At 50.0% G+C, this 23,950-nt stretch overlaps 1 protein-coding gene across 1 annotated transcript in view; it reads left to right on the forward strand.

The window, feature by feature from the left end:
- The window catches only part of barx2 (BARX homeobox 2), a 59,315-nt gene that overhangs the window by 15,194 nt on the left and 20,171 nt on the right, over window positions 1–23,950 (forward strand). Inside the window, exon 2 of the mRNA XM_080214633.1 lies at window positions 16,168–16,444. Within this exon, the coding sequence (XP_080070759.1) occupies window positions 16,168–16,444 (277 nt within the window). The remainder of the gene's footprint in view (window positions 1–16,167; window positions 16,445–23,950) is intronic.

Below are 23,950 nucleotides of genomic sequence, written 5' to 3' on the forward strand. Positions count from 1 at the left end.
AGGCTGCCAGATCAGTCAGGAGCCAAACCGCGATTCATGTCAGTCAGCGCGATGGTTTTGAGTGGATGCGAGGAATTTTGGAAGTGGGTCGGGCTGGGTCCCTGGAGCCGGTGTATCCAAAACTGAACCCCTGCCTTATCAAGTGAAGGAAGGGTCACCCGGAAACGTGTAGACCATTGAAGAGAGCGAGAGTTACCCCGGCAACCAGCGCTGCCATCAGGAGCTATATCACCATCTGGGAATGTTGTCGACTGTCCAAGCACTGAACTCCCTGGTTGTCCTGAGACAGGCACAAATGACATTGCCATGGGAATGGGTGGGACTGAGCTGCCTGTGTCTGAAGAGCCGCCTGTCATTGTGGTTTCAGCCGGCAGTAATCCTGTGGAAAGGCCCCAGAGGGAGGAGTTACTCTGCTCCACAAGGATCCAGGGAACCCCCGAGAGATTTAATTTATAACTGACTTAAGTCCATGTAACTAAATGTTTAATTATCTGGCACGGTGTAAATTAATTATTGACATCTGTATAGAAGGACATAGAGGGGGAGGGATGTGAGGATTGTCCCTTTAAGGATGACTCTGTAGGGTAAGGGTCACATGACCCAGGGAACCAATCAGGGAGCAGGATGGGGGGGATTACCATGGTAAGTGTGACTGGGACCCACCTGGAGAGCGGATTACAGCCACAAGGCTCTGTAAAACCTCGGGATTGCCTTAACCTGTAAATAAGTAATGCAAAAACAGAAAATGCTGGAAAATCTCAGCAGAGATCTGCTGAGTCGAGATGATCCTTTGTCAGAGCTGGGCTCGAAACGTTGGCTCTGTTCTCTCTCCACAGACACTGCCAGATCCACTGAGATTTTCCAGCGTTTTCTGTTTTTGTTTCAGATTCCCGCATTCGCAGGAATTTGGTTTTTATCTGTAAATAAATAAGTTGTGTTTTCCCTAAATTGGTGCAGAAGCATCTTTACGAGCAGATTGCAGTGTTAATGGCTGCAGTGCATGTGGTGGAAACCGTACATTATTTTTAGCGTTACATCACTAGTCCTAATTGTTGACTAGTTTCCCATTGGTTCTGTACCGGGACTCTCAACTCCGGTAACACTATCGGCAAAATGACCCAGGCACTGTGTTCTGGCTGCACCATCAGGTTCTCCCTGCTGATTAGAATCCAGTCATCTCTCTCCACATGTGCTAGTGTGGGAGAGACAGGGGAGGGGCAAGGAGGGGAAGGGATTGAGGAAGAGGAATGAGAGGGAACAAAGAGGAGGGTAGGAGAGGCGGGGGAGGAGGGAGGGTAGGGGAAGGAAGGGCAGTGAGAGGAGAGAGGAACCAGTGAGGGACCTGATCCACCATTGGCAGCAGTGAGTATGGCTGAGGTATTAATTGAGTCTTTTATATCTGCCTGTATGAAGAAGGATGATGCCAGCCAGTCCTTGTGAGAGGGGAGATCATTGAGATATGAGAGAGGCTAAGAATTGAGGTGTATAAGTAAGAACATAAGAACATAAGAAATAGGAGCAGGAGTCGGCCATCTAGCCCTTCGAGCCTGCCCCGCCATTCAATAAGATCATGGCTGATCTGAAGTGGCTCAGTTCCACTTTCCCGCCCATAACCCTTAATTCCCTTGCCTACCAAAAACCTATCTACCCGTGACTCAAATATATTTAGCGAGGCAGCCTCCACCACTTCAATGGGCAGAGAATTCCAGAGACTCACCGCCCTTTGAGTGAAGAAGTTCCTCCTCAACTCTGATCTAAACTGCCCCCCCTTATCTTGAGGCTGTGTCCTCTAGTCCTGCTGTCCTTTCTAAGCAGGAAGAATCTCTCTACCTCTACCCTATCCATCCCCTTCATTATCTTATACGTCTCTATAAGATCCCCCCTCATCCTTCTAAACTCCAACGAGTACAGACCCAGTCTATTTAGTCTCTCATCATAGGCCAACCCCCTCATCTCCGGTATCAGCCTAGTGAACCTCCTCTGCACTCCCTCCAAGGCCAAAATATCCTTGCACAAGTGCGGCGACCAAAACTGCGCACAATACTCCAGCTGCGGCCTCACCAGTGCCCTGCACAGTCGCAGCAAGACCTCCCTGCTTTTATATTCGATCCCCCTCGCTATAAAGGCCAGCATCCCATTCGCCTTCTTGATTACCTGCTGCACCTGCAGACTGGGTTTTTGCGACTCGTGCACAAGGACCCCCAGGTCCCTCTGCACCGTAGCATGCTGCAGCTTTTCACCCTTTAAATAGTAATCCCTCCTACTATTATTCCTGCCAAAGTGGATAACCTCACACTTGCTAACATTATACTCATCTGCCAGGTCCTCGCCCACTCGCTCAGCCTATCCAGATCCCTCTGCAGACTTTCCACACCCTCCACACAATTTGCTTTTCCACTCATCTTCGTGTCATCAGCAAATTTCGACACCCTACACTCAGCCCCCTCCTCCAGATCATCTATATAAATGGTAAATAGCTGAGGCCCCAGCACCGATCCCTGGGGCACTCCACTAGTCACCAACCGCCAATCAGAATAGCACCCATTGATACCAACTCTCTGCTTCCTATTAGACAGCCAATCCTCTATCCACGCTAACACCTTACTCCCAACTCCATGCCCCCTAACCTTCTGAAGCAACCTTTTGTGAGGCACCTTATCAAATGCCTTCTGAAAATCGAGAAACACCACATCCACCGGTTCCCTTCTGTCTACCGCACTAGTCACATCCTCATAGAAATCCAATAAATTTGTTAAACACGACTTCCCCTTAACGAATCCGTGCTCTATCAAACCATTCTTCTCAAGGTGCCTCACTATTTCTTCTTTGATGACGGATTCCAGCATTTTTCCAACAACAAATAGAGGTGTATAAAATTATGAATGGGTATGGATAGGGTGAACAGTGGGAAGCTTTTTCCCAGGTTGGAGGTGACGATCATGAGGGGTCACAGGTTCAAGGTGAGAGGGGTGAGGTTTAACTCAGATATCAGAGGGACATTTTTTACACAGAGGGTGGTGGGGGCCTGGAATGCACTGCCAGGCAAGGTGGAGGTGGATACGCTGGGATTGTTTAAGACTTACCTGGATAGTTACATGAAAAGACTGGGAATGGAGGGATACAAACGAATGGTCTAGTTTGGACCAATGAGCGGCGCAGGCTTGGAGGGCCGAAGGGCCTGTTTCCTGTGCTGTTCTTTGTTCTTTGATAAAGAGGAGGTACTTGAATGGTTGACTGTACATAATATTCATAAGTCACTCAGACCCGATGAGATGCATTTCAGGAAACTGAGGGAAGTGAGGGTGGTAATTGTGGAGAGACTGCCCGTAATCCTTCATTTCTCCATAGAGAGGCGTGAGGGGACTGGAGAATTACATTCCAGGCCAGTCAGATTAACCTCAGAGTGGAAAATACTTCAAGAAACCAGAATGTTAACAATTACTTGGACAAATGTGAATTGATTAAGGAAAAGCGGCAAGGATTTGTGAAAGGCAAATCGAATCAAATTCAAATCTGGAAAGCTCAGAATGTATCTAAAATTCCAGGATTGAGGAAGAGAAAGGGAGAAAGAGCAAGGGGATAGGAAATCAGAAGAGAATTCCAGCTCTGCAGATTGGAAATGCTCAAAGGCAGAGAGGATAGCTGGAAGAAGTGAGGGAAAATCTCTCTCCACCCAATAGCATCCCTTATCTCCCTAACCCAGAACCATTGCCCCAGGTCTTCAGGTCTGCTCGACCCTTTCTCAAATTCAAAGAGAAGGAAACGGAATCAGTTTTTACAAATTGAAGAAACTAGCAGGAGTTGAAATGGCCATCGAAGATCTGGACATATCAGATTCACGGGCAGCTGTCAAGGAGAGAACATAAGAACATAAGAAATAGGAGCAGGAGTAGGCCATCTAGCCCTTCGAGCCTGCCCCGCCATTCAATAAGATCATGGCTGATCTGTTGTGGCTCAGTTCCACTTTCCCGCCCTCTCCCCATAACCCTTAATCCCCTCTCTTATCAAAAACCCATCAACCCGCTTCTTAAAAATATTTAGCGAGGCAGCCTCCACCACTTCAACGGGCAGAGAATTCCAGAGATTCACCACCCTTTGAGTGAAGAAGTTCCTCCTCAACTCCGTTCTAAACCGCCTCTCCTTTATCTTGAGGCTGTGCCCCCTAGTCCTACTGTCTTTTTTGAGCGGGAAGAGTCTCTCCACCTCTATCCTATCCATCCCATTCATCATCTTATACGTCTCAATGAGATCTCCCCTCATTCTTCTAAACTCTAGCGAGTACAAGCCTAGTTTATTCAGCCTCTCCTCATAGCTCAACCCCCTCAACTCCGGTATCAGCCTAGTAAACCTCCTCTGCACTCCGTCCAGGGCCAAAATATCCTTGCGTAAGTGCGGCGCCCAAAACTGCACACAGTACTCCAGCTGCGGCCTCACCAATGCCCTATACAGCTGCAGCAAGACCTCCCTACTTTTATATTCAGTCCCCCTCGCTATGAAGGCCAGCATCCCATTCACCTTCCTGACCACCTGCTGCACCTGCAAGCTGGGTTTTTGCGACTCATGCACAAGGACCCTGAGGTCCCTCTGCACCGTCGCCTGCTGCAGTTTTTCGCCACGTAAGTAATAGTCCTTCCTACCATTCTTCCTACCAAAGTGGACCACCTCACACTTGCCAACATTAAATTCCATTTGCCATTTCCTGGCCCATTCGCCCAGCCTATCTAGATCCTTCTGCAGACTCTCCACACCCTCCGCACAATTTGCCTTTCCCCCAATCTTGGTGTCATCAGCAAATTTCGACACCCTGCACTCGGTTCCCTCCTCCAGATCATCTATATAAAGCCCAAGAGCCCAAGAGTTCTACTCCATCCTGTCTTCCCATGTGTCCATGAGCAAACTAAAGCTGCCATTCTAACTGCAGGTTTGTCCCAGAGACATACTGCCAGCAATTCTGGAAAACTCGTAAGAAATGGGTGGCACGGTAGCACAGTGGGTTAGCACTGCTGCTTCACAGCTCCAGGGTCCTGGGTTCAATTCCTGGCTCGGGTCACTGTCTGTGTGGAGTTTGCACATTCTCCTCGTGTCTACGTGGGTTTCCTCTGGGTGCACCGGTTTCCTCCCACAGTCCAAAGATGTGCGGGTTAGGTTGATTGACCATGCTAAGAAATTGTCCCTTAGTGTTCAGGGATGTGTAGGTTAGAGGGGTTAGTGGGTAAAATATGTAGGGATATGGGGGTAGGGCCTGGGTGGGATTGTGTTCAGCGCAGACTCGATGGGCCGAAGGGCCTCTTTCTGCACTGTAGGGTTCTATGATGATCTATGAAACCCACACAAACCTGCATTGAGTTTGAACAGCTGAAATCAGGCATTGATTGGGAAGTTCCCTCCAGAATGCCACTCGCTGATGAGGGGTTGTGTGAGTTGACATTGTTCGAAGAATTGCCTCCCCCGGAAACTGCAGGTGCATCAGGAGGGGCAGCGAGTCCTCACAGCTGGGGTGTGGCAGTCACCGCAGACAGTTACAATTTCACCCAGAGGCCTGCAAACCCAGGCAGGTCCTTTCAAACCATTCCCATTGAGATTGGACAGAAAGCCGGGTGGGAAGGCTTCTTAACCAAGAAAAGATAGTGCGAAGAGTTCAGCCCAAAAGGAGAACCCTCAGTGACAAGTATGTAGGTTAGGTGGATTAATCATGGTAAATGCAAGGGTTATGGCAGCGAAAGAGGGTGTTCTTTTGGAGAGTCAGCACAGACACGATGGCCTGAATGGCCTCTTTCTGCATTGTAGGGATTCTGTGGTTCTAGTGTGTTCCCATTGCAATAAAATCAGCCATTCTAGACACGAGTGCTGGAGACAGTGAGGGAAACCTAATGGCCTGCTGGTGCTCCAGGTGAGTCAGTCCCCAAAGCACAGGCACAAACTCTCCCTATCGAAACTGACCGTTCGGAGGGTCAGGCACTGTGTGTGTGTCCGAGACAAACTCCCAGAGAGTTCTGCAGTCTTTCCCTTTCAGTGTCCACTACCCATTCAGAAATGTGATGGATAACTGCTCCAGGAGACAGGGACCCCTCACTCCCTAATCGGGGGGAGACCCAAACCTGAGTCCTCTCTGAAGGCCAAAGTTCTGATTGGTGGAGTGGGAGGAGGTCCTGTATCTAGAAGTCCGAGGTGATTCATTTTGGTAGGACAAACTTGAATACAGATTACAGGGTCAACAGCAGAGTTCTGAGGAATGTGGAGGAACAGAGAGATCTTGGGGTTCATATCCACAGGCCTCTGAAGGTTGCTACTCAAGTGGATAGAGCTGTGAAGAAGGCTTATAGTGTGTTAGTGTTTATTAACAGGGGGTTTGAGTTTAAGAGCAGTGGGGTTATGCTGCAATTATACAGAACCTTGGTGAGACCACATTTGGAATATTGTGTGCAGTTCTGGTCACCTCACTATAAGAAGGATGTGGAAGCATTGGAGAGAGTGCAGAGGAGATTTACCAGGATGCTGCCTGGTTTGGAGGGTATGTCTTATGAGGAAAGGTTGAGGGAGCTGGGGCTTTTCTGTTTGGAGCGGAGGAGGATGAGAGGTGACTTAATAGAGGTTTATAAGATGATGAGAGGGATAGATGGAGTGGATGTGCAGAGACTATTTCCTCAGGTGGATGTAGCTGTTACTAGGGGGCATAACTATAAGGTTCATGGTGGGAGATATAGGAGGGATGTCCGAGGTAGATTCTTCACTCAGAGAGTGGTTGGGGTGTGGAATACACTGCCTGCTGTGATAGTGGAGTCGGACACTTTAGGAACTTTCAAGCAGTTATTGGATAGGCACATGGAGCACACCAGAATGATAGGGAGTGGGATAGCTTGATCTTGGGATTGGACATAGCACAGTACAATGTTGAGGGCCGAAGGGCCTGTACTGTGATGTACTGTTCTATTTCTATGTCCCTTTGCAGGGTCCACAGACAGCGCAAGCTTGTTACAGGCCCAGTCACACTCGCTATTGTCCCTAAACCAGCAGCTGCAGAAATTAGTTTCCTCCTTGGGAATGATTCCCTTGACAGCCGAAGAAAAGAGATCCTTACCAGCTGGAAGAATCCTGAAAGCTGGAGGAGACGCAGAGACCTGATAGGGTGAAACAGCACCCATAAACATGAAACAAGGCTGCTCGAACGAAGCAAGGACAAAACCAGGTCAGGAAAGGACCAATACAATTTAAAATAGACCCACAGCAAATCCCTGAATTACACAGGGAGCAGAGAGGTCCCAGAGCAGGGAGAGAGACAGTGAGGGAGACACCCCAGGAAGAACCCTGGACCAAGGAAAGCTTTTAAATGAGGAGGAGAAAAGACGAAAGAATTGCCTGAAGATGGCAGAAACCTTCTTTCTAAATTTATAGAAGGGCAAAGGGAATCTCTAAAGATGAGCGGAGAGGGAGTTTGATGCCTCACCCAGCTGAAAAGCTATAAAGGTGCGTCGCTGGAGGTGCAGCTCCATGTGGGGGCTGACGGGGGACATTTCCAACCTGCTGCAGACTGAGGTGGGAGCCTGGGCTCCTGGCCTTTGAGTTGCTCAGTACGGCAGCACCTGGTTTCTCTCCTCAATCCGTCACTGGGGAGAGCTGGACACTAACTGGACCCACATCGTGGGCAAGGAGCCTCGTCATCAGCTGCACGTGTCAGAGGTTCAACAACAGCAATTTGTACTCAGATAGTCTTTCACATAATAACCTGACCTGGGGGCCTGACAGGAGTATGACCCCAAGCAACACATGGAGATATTAGGCCAGAGACCTTGGTGAGAGAGGTCAGTTTTAAGGAGTGTCTTAAAGTGGGGCTGATAAATGGGAGTTCCAGAGTTTAGGGCCCAGGCAACTGAAGGCACCGTCACTAATTTAAGTTTATTTATGAGTGTCACAAGTAGGCTTACTGCAATAAACTGACCGTAAAATCCCCAAGTTGCCACATTCTGGTGCCTGTTCGGGTACACTGAGGGAGACTCCACACAGACAGTGACCCGAGGCTGGAATTGAACCTGGGTCCCCGATGCTGTGAAGCGGCAGTGTTAACCACTGTGCTGCTTCAGTTTGTGGTCAGGCCTCAGTGAAATTGATCCGGTCAGAGATTCACAAAGACTGGGGGAGCTGCGGGTAGTGATGAGGATTGCCAGGGGACGCAGCAGGGTGTAGATAGGCTGGAGATGTGGACAGAGGAATGGCAGATGGAATTTAAACTGGATAAATGTGAGGTGATGCATTTAGGAAGATCTAACGCAGGAGGGAAGTAGACAGTAAACGGCAGAACCCGTTAGGAGCATGAACATAAAGAGGGATTTAGGCGTAAAGATCCACAGTTCCATGAAAGTGGCAACACAAATGGACAAGAGTGGTCGAGAAGGTGCGTGGTTTGTCTTCGTCGGTCAGGATATAGAGTATAAAAATTGTCAAGCCTTGTTGCAGCTGTACGGAATTTTAGTTAGGCTACGTTTGGAGTATTGAGTAGAGTTCTGGTCGACGATGATAGGTGATGTGTGACCTGGGTTTTCCCACTGCAGCTTGTGTTGATCAGTAAACTCTCAATACTCAGGTTTGTGTATTGTGCTGCTCACTCAGCACATTTACTGAATGGATACCTTTGATGTTGCATTATGATCAAACTGGATAAGAGTCGAAACTCCAGGCGTTTCCTGTCAACTCGGCTGGGTCCAGTTCTCTGGAATAACTCTGGTCTGAATTGGGCGTGCCTCCAGTCACAGAGGCTGAATTCTCTCAGTAATACTCACTGCTTCCCTCCTTAAAACACTCCGTAAAACCTAATCTCTTCCGATTGAGCTTTCAGTCACGTGGCTGTCCTGCGAAATGTTATGGGACGTCCTTTAAAATGACACGGGAGGTGCTATATAAATGACAGTCGTTCCTGTTTGGCGGCACGGTAGCCCAGTGGGTTAGCACGGCTGCTTCACAGCTCCAGGGTCCTGGGTTCGATTCCCGGCTCGGGTCACTGTCTGTATGGAGTTTGCACGTTCTCCTCGTGTCTGCATGGGTTTCCTCCGGGTGCTCTGGTTTCCTCCCACAGTCCAAAGATGTGCGGGTTAGGTTGATTGGCCATGTTAAAATTGCCCCTTAGTGTCCTGGGATGTGTAGGTTAGAGGGGTTAGTGGGTAAATGTGTAGGGATATGGGGATAGGGCCTGGGTGGGATTGTGTTCGGTGCAGACTCGATGGGCTGAAGGGCCTCTTTCTGCACTGTGATGGTCTATCTATGTTTGCAATGATATCCAGTAGCAGTGGGTGTCTTTGTGTAGCTTGATAAGCACAGTAAGAAGTCTCACACCAGGTTAAAGTCCAACAGGTTTATTTGGTCGCAAAAGCCACTAGCTTTCGGAGCACTGCTCCTTCATCAGGTGAGTCCTGGTGTTTTGAGACCAGTCCAACGCCGGAATCTCCACATCGCAGCTCGATAAGGACCAGGGTAGGCCACGGGGGTGGGGGGTGATAACGGGGGCGATTCTCCAGGCCCCCTGTGCTGGGAGACTCGCGCAGGGGTCAGTTTCTGCTGGACATCTCGGCCTCCATGAGTCTCCAGCAGCTGGATTTCCAGCAGCGCCGCTCCGCTGCCCGGCGTGGAGCTGTATAATTTATTTAAACACTCATTATAATATAATTTGCATTGAATTAGCGGGACCGGGGCTGAAATATTTGGGCCCACAAGCCTCTCATTCCGCCCCCCCCCCCGGCCAGGAGTGGTTCACTCCAGTGGGGTTTACTATAACTCCCCACTAGTGGGGAGCTGGAGTGAAAGGTGGGCAGTCGTGTCCACCCCCCCCCCTCCCCCTCCCCCAGGAGATCAGGGGTGAGGGGGAGGTTGCCCCCTGGGCATTGCCAGCTCCTTGGTGCTGCTCACCGGGCATCGGACAATGCTGAGGGAACGGGGGCCAGGAGGGACAGGACCTGTGGGTGGGGTGGGGGGGGGGGGTCCCGCTGCCTCGCTGCACACAGCAGCGACAGAGGGAGGGAGGGAGGCCAGCGATCGGGGGCTGGCCGTCACTGCGGGGGAGATGGGGAGGTCAGCTTGCCGCAGGGGAGGGGGGGAGATCGGGACTGCTGGGAGTGAGGGGGCGGGGAGGAGATTGAAACGGGGTGGGGGAGGTTGTTTGAAGCTGGCCTGGACATTTTGGGAGGCCAGAGATCGGGGGTGGGGGCACATAGCCAGTAATGCGGGGGGGGGTGCAGGGCTGGCCAGCGACTGGGGGGGCCGGCAGTGCGGGGCTATTGCGCGTGTGCCGATGTCGGTGCTCACAGATTGGCGCTGATCCAGTGGGAATAGGCCCTGCCCCTGGATTCTGGAGTGAATCACACCACTGCACGCTGCAGTGTACAGAGTGTGGGAGATTCCGTTTGGAAATCCTGCTGGAAAACCCAGTGGGAGTTACTCCAGCTTTTACACAAATTCAACACTGAGAATTTTTTTGGGAGAATCACCCCCGACATTCTCACTGGATTTGGGCCTCAGATATTATTTATTTATTTGTTAGTGTCACAAGTAGGCTTACATTAACAGTGCAATGAAGTTACTGTGGAAATCCCCAAGTCGCTGCGATTGAAAATCTCACCCCAGTGTGACTGACTGCCGTTCCTGTGGCGCTGGGAGTAAATCAGAACTCTAATTTCAGAACTCTGTTTTTGTTAGAGAGAAGAAGGTTAAGAGGTGACCTAATTGTGGCATGTAAGATGATCAGAGGGTTAGATAGGGTGGACAGTAGGAGCTTTTTCCCTCGGATGGTGATGGCTAACACGAGGGGATGTAGCTTTAAATTAAGGGGTGGTAATTATAGGATGGATGTCAGAGGTAGGTTCTTTTCTCAGAGGGTAGTAAGGGCATGGAATGCCCTGCCTGCAGCAGTTGTGGACTCGCCAACTTTAAGGGCGTTCAAATGGTCAGTGGATAGGCATGTGGATAACATTGGAATAGTTTAGGTTAGAGGGTCATTAGATTGGTTCCACTGGTCGGCACAACATCGAGGGCTGAAGGGTCTGTACTGCGCTGTAATGTTCTATGTTCTAATGGCATTGGGAAGTTTAATCAGGTCTGTTATAACCTGACAGGGATGAAACCAGGATCAGGCAGTGGACAAGCCCATCGCTCTGGAGGGTGTGCTGCCGCTCGTGAGGGAGGTTTGCCCAGGCTAGGGTGGAGGGTCAGGGTAGCCAATGAGGTTAAACTGAGGTTTTAGCTGATGCAATGTTTCAAAACCATCTCGGCTTTTGGCTAAGGTGAGGCGTTAGATCAAACCCAGGAGGGGGCAATGCCTCACCCTGTCAGCTTGGACCAAGGTGGGAAGCAATGTTAAAGTTTATTTATTAGTCACAAGTAAGGCTTACATTAACACTGCAATGAAGTTACTGTGAAATTCTTGTCTTGTCAGCTTGGATCTGGTTTGTCCCTCATGATTGGACTTAATTTGAGTTGTTTTTCTGATTAGAATTAAAGTACCAAAAGCTACCAAAAATAAATCCTGCCCGGGTGGTGGGGAGGAGAGAAAGGGAGTTCTGCTGTTTAGAGAAACAAATCCAAGCCCGTTCTCTCTGAAGCCGAGGAAATGTGGACTGACCGGATTTGGGTGTGTGACTCTTGGGGATCAGAGAACACAATCTGCAGGAAGATCCGAGTACAAAGATCTAACGCAGCCACCCCTCACTGAGATCCAAGTGCTGTGATCAAATGCATTTACACTGGGAGATTATCCACAGGATTGGGCTCAGAATGAAATGCTGGTTCAAAAACCAATACTACTGGAGTTCCACCTACAGGAATCCCCAGCTGTTCAGACCAGTAACTATCATTCCTGAATTTCACTCCTTTTTACCTTCTGGGGGGATTGTTGAGAATTTTGAAATCAGAAATGTGGCCTAGATTGGCAAGAACTGCGCTGAGAGAAAGCTTGTAAAATCTCCTGTTGTCGCTCAATAGCCTGAATCTAAAATCAAGGGGAAGTGGCACAGTAGTTATCACTGCTGCCCCACAACATCAGGGACCTAGGTTCAATTCTGGCCTTGGATCACTGTCTGTATGGAGTTTGCACATTCTCCCCATGTCTGCGTGGGTTTCCTCCGGGTGCTCCGGTTTCCTCCCACACTCCAAAGATGTGCGGGTTAGGTGCATTGGTCAAACTAAATTGCCCCTTAGTGTCCAAAGATGTGTAGATTAGATAGATAAGCCAAGGGGAACGTGTAGGGTTATGGGGATAGGGCAAATGAGAGGTAAGATGCTTTAAGAATCTGATGGGCTGAATGGCCTCTATGGGGGTCCTAAGTACATGTCAGCTGCAGGACAGGAAATATTGTGAATGTGGAAGAATTCTAAAGTTTCACAGAATGTGTGAAATGATTGGGAGACACAGTTTATTGAGTCAAACATTGCTCCTTAGTAACCAGGTTTAGAAAAGTCAAAATTGCGACGCTCCCCACTGCGCTACAAGACCTCCTTATTCACAATTCGTGGGCAAGTTATCTTTCAGACTTTGCCAGTCGATTAACATTATTATGCCTGGTGATAACTGCCTGCTCAGTTTGAGTGATGTCCGAGGTCCAGGTTATAAATAACCACTGGATTACGCTGATCTTTTCCCAGTCCGGGTTAGCGTTCCCCATGGCCTCTTTCCCAAGTCACATTTCCCACTGAGGCACAGAACTTGGCTCCTTTCAAAAGTTAAACCTCACGGTCGAATTAATCCAAATCCTCTCTTTATTCACCAGTACATCATCCTCCCCTTGGCACCACCCCTTCACTCTGAGCTCCCTCTTTAACCACAATTCCCAACCCCAAAACACAAAGTTTGAATTAGAACATAGAACATTCCAGCGCAGTACAGGCCCTTTGGCCCTCGATGTTGCGCCGACCAGTGGAACCAATCTAATGACCCTCTAACCTAAACTATTCCAATGTTATCCATATGCCTATCCACTGACCATTTGAACACCCTTAAAGTTGGCGAGTCCACAACTGCTGCAGGCAGGGCATTCTACGCCCTTACTACCCTCTGAGTAAAGAACCTACATCCGTCCTATAATTACCACCCCTCGGTTTAAAGCTATGTCCCCTCGTGTTAGCCATCACCATCCCAGGAAAAAGGCTCTCACTGTCCACCCTCATGTGACGAGGGTGAGGGTGGGGTTTGGATTCTTGTGAACGATGAGATGTTGCAGAGTTACATCCCTGAGTGCTGCAACCTTTTAGTTGTTAAACAGGGTCAATTCTGAGTGTGTGCGGTTGGGGAGGGGGTTGTGTGGGGAGGGTGGCGGGAGGGGGGGTGATTAAGCTTCAGTTGCTGAGCGGAATTGGTCTGAAACGTTGTTGTTTTGTATAACTTTGAATGATTTCCATAACTGTGAGAGCGGTGGTTCAGTCTGATTACCCAGGGCACATTGAGAATGAAACGAGCTGTAAACACCTTCTCCGTTTTCCTGCTTGATATTTTACTGTAGTTCTCTCTGGATTATTTGCCGCACAAATTTTACCCTCTGCCATTGTAGTGACCTTTGCCCTGACCCACAAATGAGATTCGCTATCCCATGAATCTCGCTGCTCCAAACCGGCTTTCCCATTGGTCGGGAAAGGTATTGGGCGTGGGGGTGGGGGGGTGGGTTTAGGTGCTGCCATCTCTGCAAGTGTGGCTTCCCATTGGTGGGCATGCTGCCAATCATCTGTCATTATCCAGCTGACTCCTGGATGGAATGTGAGCGAGGTGGGGTGGGGTGGTGGGGGTGGGGGTGTTGGTGAGGGGGGTGGGTTTGAGGGGTGGGGTGAGGGGTGGGTGGGGGATGGTGAGGTGGGGGGGTGGGGTGGGTGATGGGGGGGTGGTGGTGGGGTGGGGTGGTGGGGGTGGGGGTGTTGGTGAGGGGGGGTGGGTTTGAGGGGTGGGGTGAGGGGTGGGTGGGGGATGGTGAGGTGGGGGGGTGGGGTGGGTGATGGGGGGGTGGTGGTGGGGTGGGGTGGTGGGGGTGGGGGTGTTGGTGAGGGGGGGTGGGTTTGAGGGGTGGGGTGAGGGGTGGGTGGGGGATGGTGAGGTGGGGGGTGGGGTGGGGTGGGGTGGGTGATGGCGGGGTGGTGGTGGGGTGGGGTGGTGGGGGTGGGGGTGTTGGTGAGGGGGGGGTTGGGGGGTGGGCTGGGGGGTCGGATGGGGGGTGGTGGTGAGGGGCGGGGGTTGGGGGGTGGGCTGGGGGGTGGTGAGGTGGGGGGTCGGATGGGTGGTGGTGGTGAGGGGCGGGGGTTGGGGGGTGGGGTGGGGGGTGGTGAGGTGGGGGGTGGGGTGGGGTGGGGTGGGTGATGGGGGGGGTGGTGGTGGGGTGGGGTGGTGGGGGTGGGGGTGTTGGTGAGGGGGGGGTTGGGGGGTGGGCTGGGGGGTGGTGAGGTGGGGGGTCGGATGGGTGGGGTGGGGGATGGGGGGTGGTGGTGAGGGGCGGGGGTTGGGGGGTGGGGTGGGGGGTGGTGAGGTGGGGGGTGGGGTGGGGGATGGGGGGTGGGGTGAGGTGGGGGTGGAGGGGGTGTTGGTGAGGGGGAGGGGGTGTTGGGGGCTGGGGTGGGGGTTGGGTGGGGAGCTGGGGGTTAAAGGGGCCAGATTCTCCACGGAGCGGCATTGACACAATCTGGGAAACTGCTGGAAAACGGAAGTTCAGAGGTTCCAGTGGAAACAGTGTCAGTGAGGGCTGGGCAGTTTAAACCTGGAGAGAGTGTTGGTTCTGCTGTTACTTTGGTTGATGGGAGATTGCAGACTGCCTGCTTCACAAAGCAATATTACAGCTTCCAGCACCCTGGGGAGGGGTCACGTGACGTAACCCTCGCTTCTTTCCGAGGTTTGGACAAAGACTCTGGGCGGGATTTCCCCGGAAATCCGCAGGAAAAGTGGAGATGAAGCCGTTTGCCAGCCATGGCAGCTCTTTCCACCGTATTGGGCAGCACTTAGAAAACAGCCTCCAAGGATGGGGTCCCACCGTGTATCGCAGGAGGGGCGGCCTGTGATTCACCGGCCCCACCAGCATCACAGACAGCCGAGCATCGGGACATCAGTTTTAAAGGAGACCTCAGCACAAAGAAAGCAAAGCTGTTCACCCTGGAACCAATCCCACCTCCACCACCCCCCCCACCCCCCCTGCCCACCACCACCCCACCCACCACCGCCCCACCCACGGGCACTGATGTTGGAATGTATCTGGTGATAACATTGTTGTGTCCAACAAGCTGTAAGGGTCAGCTGACCCAGTAAACCATGTAACCAATGACAGGATGATGTGATGGTCAGCTGAGCAGCTGACTCAGTATAAATAAGAACCTGTTGGGAATTGTTAAATTGCTTGGATTGGCCCAGGGTGAGGCCTGAAGTTTGGACCAATGGCATTTCTTTATTTTCTTTGATTTATAAGTCGGAGTAAGTTTTGTTTCATTTTTATTGGCTACACTGGAAGAGTTCCTTCTGGGTCAACAACTCACTGGGCACTGCCCCCTGGCAGTACCCAGCATGTCCCATTGCCCCCAGGCTCCCCTGGAAGGTCTGCTCAGTGGCGCACTCATTGGGGGTGCAGGGATTCAGGCTCATGATCCTGATAATGATATGGTAATATATTCACAAGATGTTCCTGATATTGAATGGGGGAGGGGAGGGGACAATCGTGTTATGAATTTATGCTGATGTGAAATGTGTCTTAACAGTTCTCCTGATATTTTCCACTCCCATTGACGAACCTACTCAACACAATTGGGATTAGAAAATCCTGGCCCTAGTCTGGATTTCTCCAGGTGGTTAATGATCCATCCATTGATAAATTTACCGGAGGTTTTAGGGTCCTTTGTCCATACAATTCGATCATCTCCATTGGTCAGGGCTTTGCCTCAGAAATGTAAAGGGGCCTTTGTACATTTCCTTGGAATTTAGTTTCTGCAGTCAGAGGGAGTTAGCTCCGCTTTAGAGATAACGAGGTTGCTGAGGGTTTTCTGAAGGCTAGAAATCCCTTTTGTGTGAGTTGTAGCCAGTCATGGCTTTAATCAGTGTAAAGCCTTTGTCTATTATATCTAATGTTTTAAATGATAAAGCAGACAGGGTGATATGGAGATATATATTTTCTTTCAAACCTTGGCATGATACTGTCTGCCTTTGACATTATTCTTTGTGTGTTTCTGCAGGGTCATCCTTGAGTTCATATCCATTGCTCTCAGTGACTCACCTGTCTCAAGCTCTCACTGCGAGGATTCCACAGTTTCTGCCTCCAGCCCCCTCCTCCAGTCACTCGAGTTCTGCCTCACTGGAAAATATTACCCACACCTTCAGTGAGTGTGGGGGTGATCAGAACGCTCCCCGGCTAAAAAGGCCCCGCAGAAGTCGTACCATTTTCACCGAGTTACAGCTCATGGGATTGGAGAAAAAATTCCAGAAACAGAAATATCTGTCCACCCCAGACAGGTGAGTGAGTGGGAAGATGGGAGAGTGTGGGGGAGGGAATTCTCCACCGGAGAAGCTGGGGGAGGGGGAGGCCGTCCAGCGGGGGGAGTGGGGGAGGGGGGTGTCATCCAGTCGGGGAGGGGGAGTGGTGGAGGGGGGGGTGTCATCCAGTGGGGGGGGAGAGGCGAGGGGAGGTGGCGGGGGGGGGGGTGTCATCCAGTGGGGAGAGTGGGGGAGAGGGGGCCAACCAGTGGGAGAGTGGGGGAGAGGGGGCCAACCAGTGGGGAGAGTGGGGGAGGAGGGGCCATCCAGTGGGGGAGGGGGAGTGGGGGGGGGGGGTTGGTATCATCCAGTGAGGGGCGGGGGGAGGTGAGGGGAGGTGGCGGTGGGGGGGGGTGTCATCCAGTGGGGGGAGTGGGGGAGAGGGGGCCATCCAGTGGAGGGAATGGGGGAGAGGGATTCTCTCGAGTGTAACCAAGAACAAGATCCCTTAGGGGTGTGTTTCCTACCCGATGTCGGGGTAACAGATATCCCCAGACATTTGGCGAGAGCCCTGGAGAAGGAACGGGTGAATTCAGCTGTTGCAGTTCACTTTAGGTAGAAAGAGAGAGGAGATCCTGCTGAAAGTGGATCAGGAGGAGACTCAAATTAAAAAGCAGGACCTTGAGAGTAATCACCTCTGGCCTATTGCCTGAACCATATGCAGGCTAACATGGGGGCGGATAGTAAGATGGTATGGCCAGTAAGACATGTGTCGAGATAGTTGAGGTTGGAATGAAGGATTCTTGTCGATGGGACACTAACATCAGTCCTGAGACTTGGACAAATTGCAGTGACCGGACAGACCCCACCTGGACCCGTGTCATACATCCAGTGGGTAAATAGGGAGATAGCAAAGGCTTTGAAATAGCATGAGATAAAGAGGAGTCCGCAAGAAACATAAGCAGCCAGACTGAAAACACAACAGGTCAGAGAAATTAGGAAGAAGGCAAGTATTAAAGGTAAAGTGATCATAGTCCCAGATTTAACCTGAAGGTTACCAACACCTCAGGCAAGGGGGTCTGCATCAGTAACCAGCCATCCAGCCAACTTAACCCTTAACAAGGTCACATGGAGAGGTAGAGGATTCCCAGTGGCACAGCGGCGATGTGACTGGGTTAGTAATCCAGAAGTCCACTCGACTGCCCCGAGACATGGGTTCAAATCTCACCACGGCAGCTAGTGGAATTATTAAAATCTGGAATTGAAAGCTAATCTCAGTGATGGTGACAATGATAACTTTTGTCATAAAAACACATTTGGCTCATCTTTAGGGATTTATCTTTACCTGTTTGGTCCACAAGTGATCCCAGAACCACAGCACTGTGGTTGACTCTCAGTTGCCCTCTGAAATAGCCCAGCGAGCCACTCAGTCCAAGGGCAATTAGGAATGGTTGTCTTTACCACCGAATCGATGCAAAGAATCTCATAGGACAAATACATAAAGACTGTGAAGCAAGCATTAGGCTTTATTTCTACATGGACAACATTGAGGAAGTTATGCTAACTCAGTATCAAACCTTCATTAGGCCTCACTGAGATAACACACAAACATCTCTGGAGAGGAGGTTTACACGGGTGATACCATCATCTTGTGGGTCTGAGGGGTGGGATTTTACAGCCTCACTCGGGCAAAATCAGAAATTCCCGCCCGAGATCAACACAGATTTCCATTATCGGAGCCTCGCTGTGCTGATTCCATGGCGGGTGAAGTAAGTAGCGTTCCTGTCTATATATCAGGAAAGGCTGGAACAAATAGATCAAATAGAGGGTTGATTAAAATTCTGAAAGGTTTGATGGAGTGCAGAGAGGATGTCCCCTCTTGTGGGCATAGGAGATTGTCACCAAAAATTACAATTGGGAATTCAGAAGAAACTTCTTCACCCGGAGAATGGTAACAACATGGAGCCCGCTACCACAGGAGTGGATGAAGTGAAGCATGTAGCTATATTTGAGGGGAGGCTAGCGAGGGAGAGAGGAGAGTAGGGGGTTACAGTGGTCCATTTTAGATGAGTAAAGATGAAGGGGGCTTGAGTGGGGCATAAACACCAGCATGGATTGTTTGGGTCAGATGGCCAGGTTCTGTGCTGTAAAGTCATAGAGGTTTACAATATGGAAACAGGCCCTTCAGCCCAACTTGTCCACGCCATCCTTTTCTTAAAACCCCTAAGTTAGTCCCAATTAGCCACATTTGGCCCATATCCCTCTATACCCATCGTACCCATGTAACTGTCTAAATGCTTTTCAAAAGACAAAACTGTACCCGCCTCTACTACTACCTCTGGCAGCTTGTTCCAGACACTCACCACCCTCTGTGTGAAAAAGTTGCCCCTCTGGACACTTCTTGTATTTCTGCCCTCTCACCTTAAACCTATGCTCTCTAGTTTTAGAGTCCCTCACCCTTGGGAAAAAATATTGACTATCTAGCTGATCTGTGCCCCTCATTATTTTATAGACCTCTATAAGATCACCTCTCAGCCTCCTACACTCCAGAAAAGGAAGTTCCAGTCTATTCAGCCTCTCCTTATAACTCAATCCATCAAGTCCCGGTAGCATCCTAGTAAATCCTTTCTGCACTCTTTCTAGTTTAATAATATCCTTTGTATAATAGGATGACCAGAACTGTGCACAGTATTCCAAGTGTGGCCTTACCAATGTCTTGTACAACTTTAACAAGGCGTCCCAAATCCTGTAGTCAATGTATACCCCGTGTAATCCAGTGTAAGGATGTGGAGGGGAGTGAGGGCACATTGTTTCAGCTCCCTGTTGCTTCACGTGGACCTGGGGTGGGATTTTATGACCGCACTCACCCCAAAACTGGAAAATCCCGCCCAAGGTCAACGGACCTTTGCATGGTCCGGCCTCTGCTATGATTCCCAGTGGGAATATTCCCCCATTGATCAGTATATTGAGCAGAGCTACAACAGGGGTTCAGAGCTGGTTGGGACTGATATTGAGGAAGTTGAGTGTAAGTGTGGCTGTGAACAGAGCAGGAGCTGTAGTTGTGTGTTTGTTGCCATTGTTTCCATAGCGATGGTTGTTTGTGCAATACACCTGACATGACAGTTAATCCCAATCTATACAAGACAGTGAGGAACATTTTTGTGGGTTTAGCTAATGGTCCAGTGATACAATGAAAGTATTCAGAGCATTCTCAGCGATAACATCTTCCCTGAGCTCTGAGCGACATACTTAACTCCAGGAAATCCACTTCAAGGCATCGCTCAAACCCGTGTTCACCACAATTCAAACACCTCAGAAAGACATTTCAAACTCCTTTCCTTCTCTTCCTTGCAATGATTCACAGAATCAGTAATAAGAACATAAGAAATAGGAGCAGGAGTAGGCCATCTAGCCCTTCGAGCCTGCCCCGCCATTCAATAAGATCATGGCTGATCTGAAGTGGCTCAGTTCCACTTTCCTGCTTTCTCCCCATAACCCTTAATCCCCTTGCCTACCAAAAACCTATCTACCCGCGTCTTAAATATATTTAGCGAGGTAGCCTCCACCACTTCAACGGGCAGAGAATTCCAGAGATTCACCACCCTTTGAGTGACGAAGTTCATCCTCAACTCCGTTCTAAACCGCGCCCCCCCCCTTATCTTGAGGCTGTGCCCTCTAGTCCTGCTGTCCTTTCTGAGTGGGAAGAACCTCTCCACCTCTACCCTATCCATCCCTTTCATCATCTTATACGTCTCAATAAGATCCCCCCTCATCCTTCTAAACTCTAACGAGTACAAGCCCAGGTTTTGATTTTAATAAGTTTTATATAGGTTTTAATATAGGTTTTTATATAGGTTTTAATAGGTTTTAATAGGTTTTGATTTTGTCGCATTATTATTCTAATAGTGACATCCAGGGTCTGGTAGCAGGATCTGATCGCACACAGATTTGATTTATTATTGTCACATGTATGCAGTAAAAAGTATTGTTTCTTGCACGTAATACAGACAAAGCATACTGTTCATAGAGAAGGAAAGGAAAGAGTGCAGAATGTAGTGTTACAGTCACAGCTAGGGTGTAGAGAAAGATCAGCTTAGTGCGAGGTAGGTCTATTCAAAAGTCTGATGGCAGCAGGGAAGAAGTTGTTCTTGAGTTGTTGGTATGTAATCTCAGACTTTTATATCCTTTTCCCGACAGAAGGAGGTGGAAGAAAATATGTCCGGGATGTGTGGGGTCCTTAATTATGTTGGCTGCTTTGCCGAGGCAGCGGGAAGTGTAGACAGAGTCAGTGGATGTGAGGCTGGTTTGTGTGATGGATTGGGCTTTATTCACGACCTTTTGTAGTTCCTTTTGGTCTTGGGCAGAGCGGGAGCCCAGACCAAGCTGTGATACAAACAGAAAGAATACTTTCTATGGCGCATCTGCAGAAGACAGTGAGAGTCGTCGTTGACAAACCAAATTTCCTTATTCTGTGAAAGTAGAGGTGTTGGTGGGGCTTTCTTAACTATGGTGTCAGCATAGGGAGACCAGGACAGGCTGTTGGTGATCTGGACACCTAAAGACTTGAAGTTCTCGACCCTTTCTACTTCGCCCCCATTGATGTAGACAGGGGCATGTTCCCCTTTACATTCCCTGAAGTCGATGACAATCTCCTTTGTTTTGTTGACATTGAGGGAAAGATTATTGTCACCGCACCAGTTCACCAGATTCTCTATCTCATTCCTCTACCCTGTCTCATCATTGTTTGAGATCCGACCCACTGCAATGGTGTCACAGCAAACTTGGAAATCGAGTTGGAGGGGGATTTAGCCACACAGTCAGAGGTGTACAAGAAAGGGGCTGAGGACACAGTCTTTTGGAGCACTGGTGCTGAGGGTGACCATGGAGGAAGTATTGTTGCCTGTCCTTACTGATTGCAGTCCGTGGATTAGCAAGTCTAGAACCCAGTCACAGAGGGAGGAGCCGAGGCCCAGGTAATGGAGTTTGGAGATGAGTTTTGTGGGAATAATGGTGTTGAAGGCCGAGCTGTAGGAGTCCGTCAGAGGTGTTTTTGTTATCGAGGTGTTCCAGGGTTGAGTGTAGGACGAGGGAGATGGTGTCTGATGTGGACTATTGCAGTTACAGGTGAACTGTAGATGTGATGGCCACAAAGTGGGGCCCAGAGAGCATTGAAGCCCCTGGTGGCCGGCGGCACAGCTGGGCAGTGCCCTGACATCTCCCCCCAGCAATCTGGGCACTGCTAGGGTGGCATTGAGAAGGGATGGATCCTGAAGGGTGCCTGAAAGGGCAGGTGTTAGGTGACCTCATAGCAGGATTTTACTCACTTACAATGGGGGAGGGCAGTGGGGAGTAGATGACCTGGTCATGAGGGGGAGGTTACCCCTCCGGGGTCAAGGCTTGGGGGGTGTTCCCCATTTCTGCAGGGGATTAGGGGCTCAGGTACAGGGTCCTTCAACTTAACTTTATGGGTGGCACGATGGCGCAGTGGTTAGCACTGCTGCCTCACAGCGTCTGGGACTCTGGTACGATTGAGTCACTGACTGTGCAGAGTTTGCACATTCTCCCCATGTCTGTGTGGGTTTCCTCCCAGATTCTCCGGCTTCCTCCCACAGTCTGAAAGCTGTGCTGGTTGGGGTGCATTGGCCGTGCTAAATTCTCTCTCAGTGTACCCGAACAGGCACCGGCATGTGGTGACTAGGGGATTTTCACAGTAACTTCAATGCAGTGTTAATGTTAGCCAGCAGCTTCATGTCTCCACTCCAGAAAACATCTGTAAACGTGTTTGAACTGGGAACTGAATCACCCCAAATCTCACCGGGTTTCTCACCGGGGACAACACTGAGAGATTTCTGGGCGAATTTTGCCCAAACTGTTCACGAAGCAGGAATTTGCCAACTTGCTCCATTCCTCCGTTAAAAGCTGTTCATGAAATGGGACCTGGTGCTGGGGAAGATCCAACAACAAGCAGCAGTTTTCCTTCATTCATGTCACCCAGGGCACCTTCCACCTCCTCTCAGACAGAAACCTCCCAGAGTACAAACCTTTAAAGAGAGATTTCAGGGGCAGAGAAGAACAAAAAGAACAACCCAGCACGGGAAACAGGCCCTTCGGCCCAACGAGCCCGCACCGCCATCTGAACAATGTGCTTTTCCTCCTCCACCCTCAACCCTTGTCTATGCTTATGGTCCCCCCATTGGAAACCAGATTGAGGGGAGACTAATTTAGGGACAATTTGTTACACCAATCAGCCTAAGAGCACATCTTTGGGGTGTGGGAGGAAACCGGAGCACCCGGAGAAAACCCACGCAAGCACGGGGAGAATGCGCAAACTCCCACAGACACCGGCCCAAATCCATGTGTCTGCACATCAAACTTTCTGCACCGTGTTTCACATAGAACGACAACAGTTTTCTTCGGTGATATGTCTCAGTGACAGATTTGATTGAAATGGGTAGAAATGACAGCCTTAGGGCAGAGTCAGCTGATTATGGAAAGCTACATAGTTCAGTTAGAAAGGTTGCATCTTCAAAACCCAGACACTGGCTCTACTCTCTATATTCTGCCCTTAGTTTCCCTCTGTTTGGCTGTGAATCTTTCTCAATAGGCTGCGTTGCTTTTCAAAACTATTGTGGTATTGTGATGTTAAAAGTTTGAAGAGCAGCAAAGCAACGTTCAAGTGTCTGCTTTATATTCCGATATGAATGTGTATATCTGTGTGAGTATGCTCGTGTTCACACGTCAGTGAGTCTGTGTCCGAGTGGATGAACATTCAGCTAGAATTTCATAAAATTACAGAGCCCCTACAGTACAGCAGGAGGCCATTTGGCCCATCGAGCCCACACCATCAATAATCCCACCCTATCCCCACGTATTTACCCTGCTAATCCCTCCGAAACCTGGGGCAATTTAGCATGGCCAATCAACCTAATCCGCACATCTTTGGACCGTGTGAGAAAGCAGAGGAAACCCACACAGACACAGGGAGAACATGCAAACTCCACACAGACAGTGACCCAAGGCCGGAATTGAATCCGGGTCCCTGGCGCTGTGAGGCAGCAGTGCTAACCACTGTGCCACCGTGCCGCTCTGTTTGTTATACCATTGTTTAATGACTCACTTTTCCGAATACCAATGGAACTATAATTGTAGATTCTTGCGGTTGTGCTGACGAGTTGCAGGAGAAATAGGTGTGTGAAACCTCGAGTGAACAGTTTCCTGCTCTCAGAATGCAGCCTCTGTAATTGTGGAACCAGGAACAGATTGGCACACTCCGCTATGGTCATCATGTGGCTCCTTTAATTTATTCCCTTAACCTTTGGTATTGGACACGGTGCTCTCTTGTTTGAGCCAACTTGCTGCCAGTGTGGACACACAAACAAGGCACTCCGTCTTTGCTGCACTTTCTACCAAAATTCTCCATCACCTGTAAAGAGCGAGTGATTCCCTTCAGTGATTCCCTCAACGTTTCCACCCAGCGAGTCCTCTCAGCAAGTCCCTCCAGTGATTCCCCCCAGCGAATCCCTCCAGTGATTCCCCCCAGCGAAT

Source organism: Carcharhinus amblyrhynchos, chromosome 29 (genome assembly GCF_965287045.1).
Source record: "Carcharhinus amblyrhynchos chromosome 29, sCarAmb.v2.hapA, whole genome shotgun sequence".
In the NCBI taxonomy this organism is placed as follows: Eukaryota; Metazoa; Chordata; class Chondrichthyes; order Carcharhiniformes; family Carcharhinidae; genus Carcharhinus; species Carcharhinus amblyrhynchos.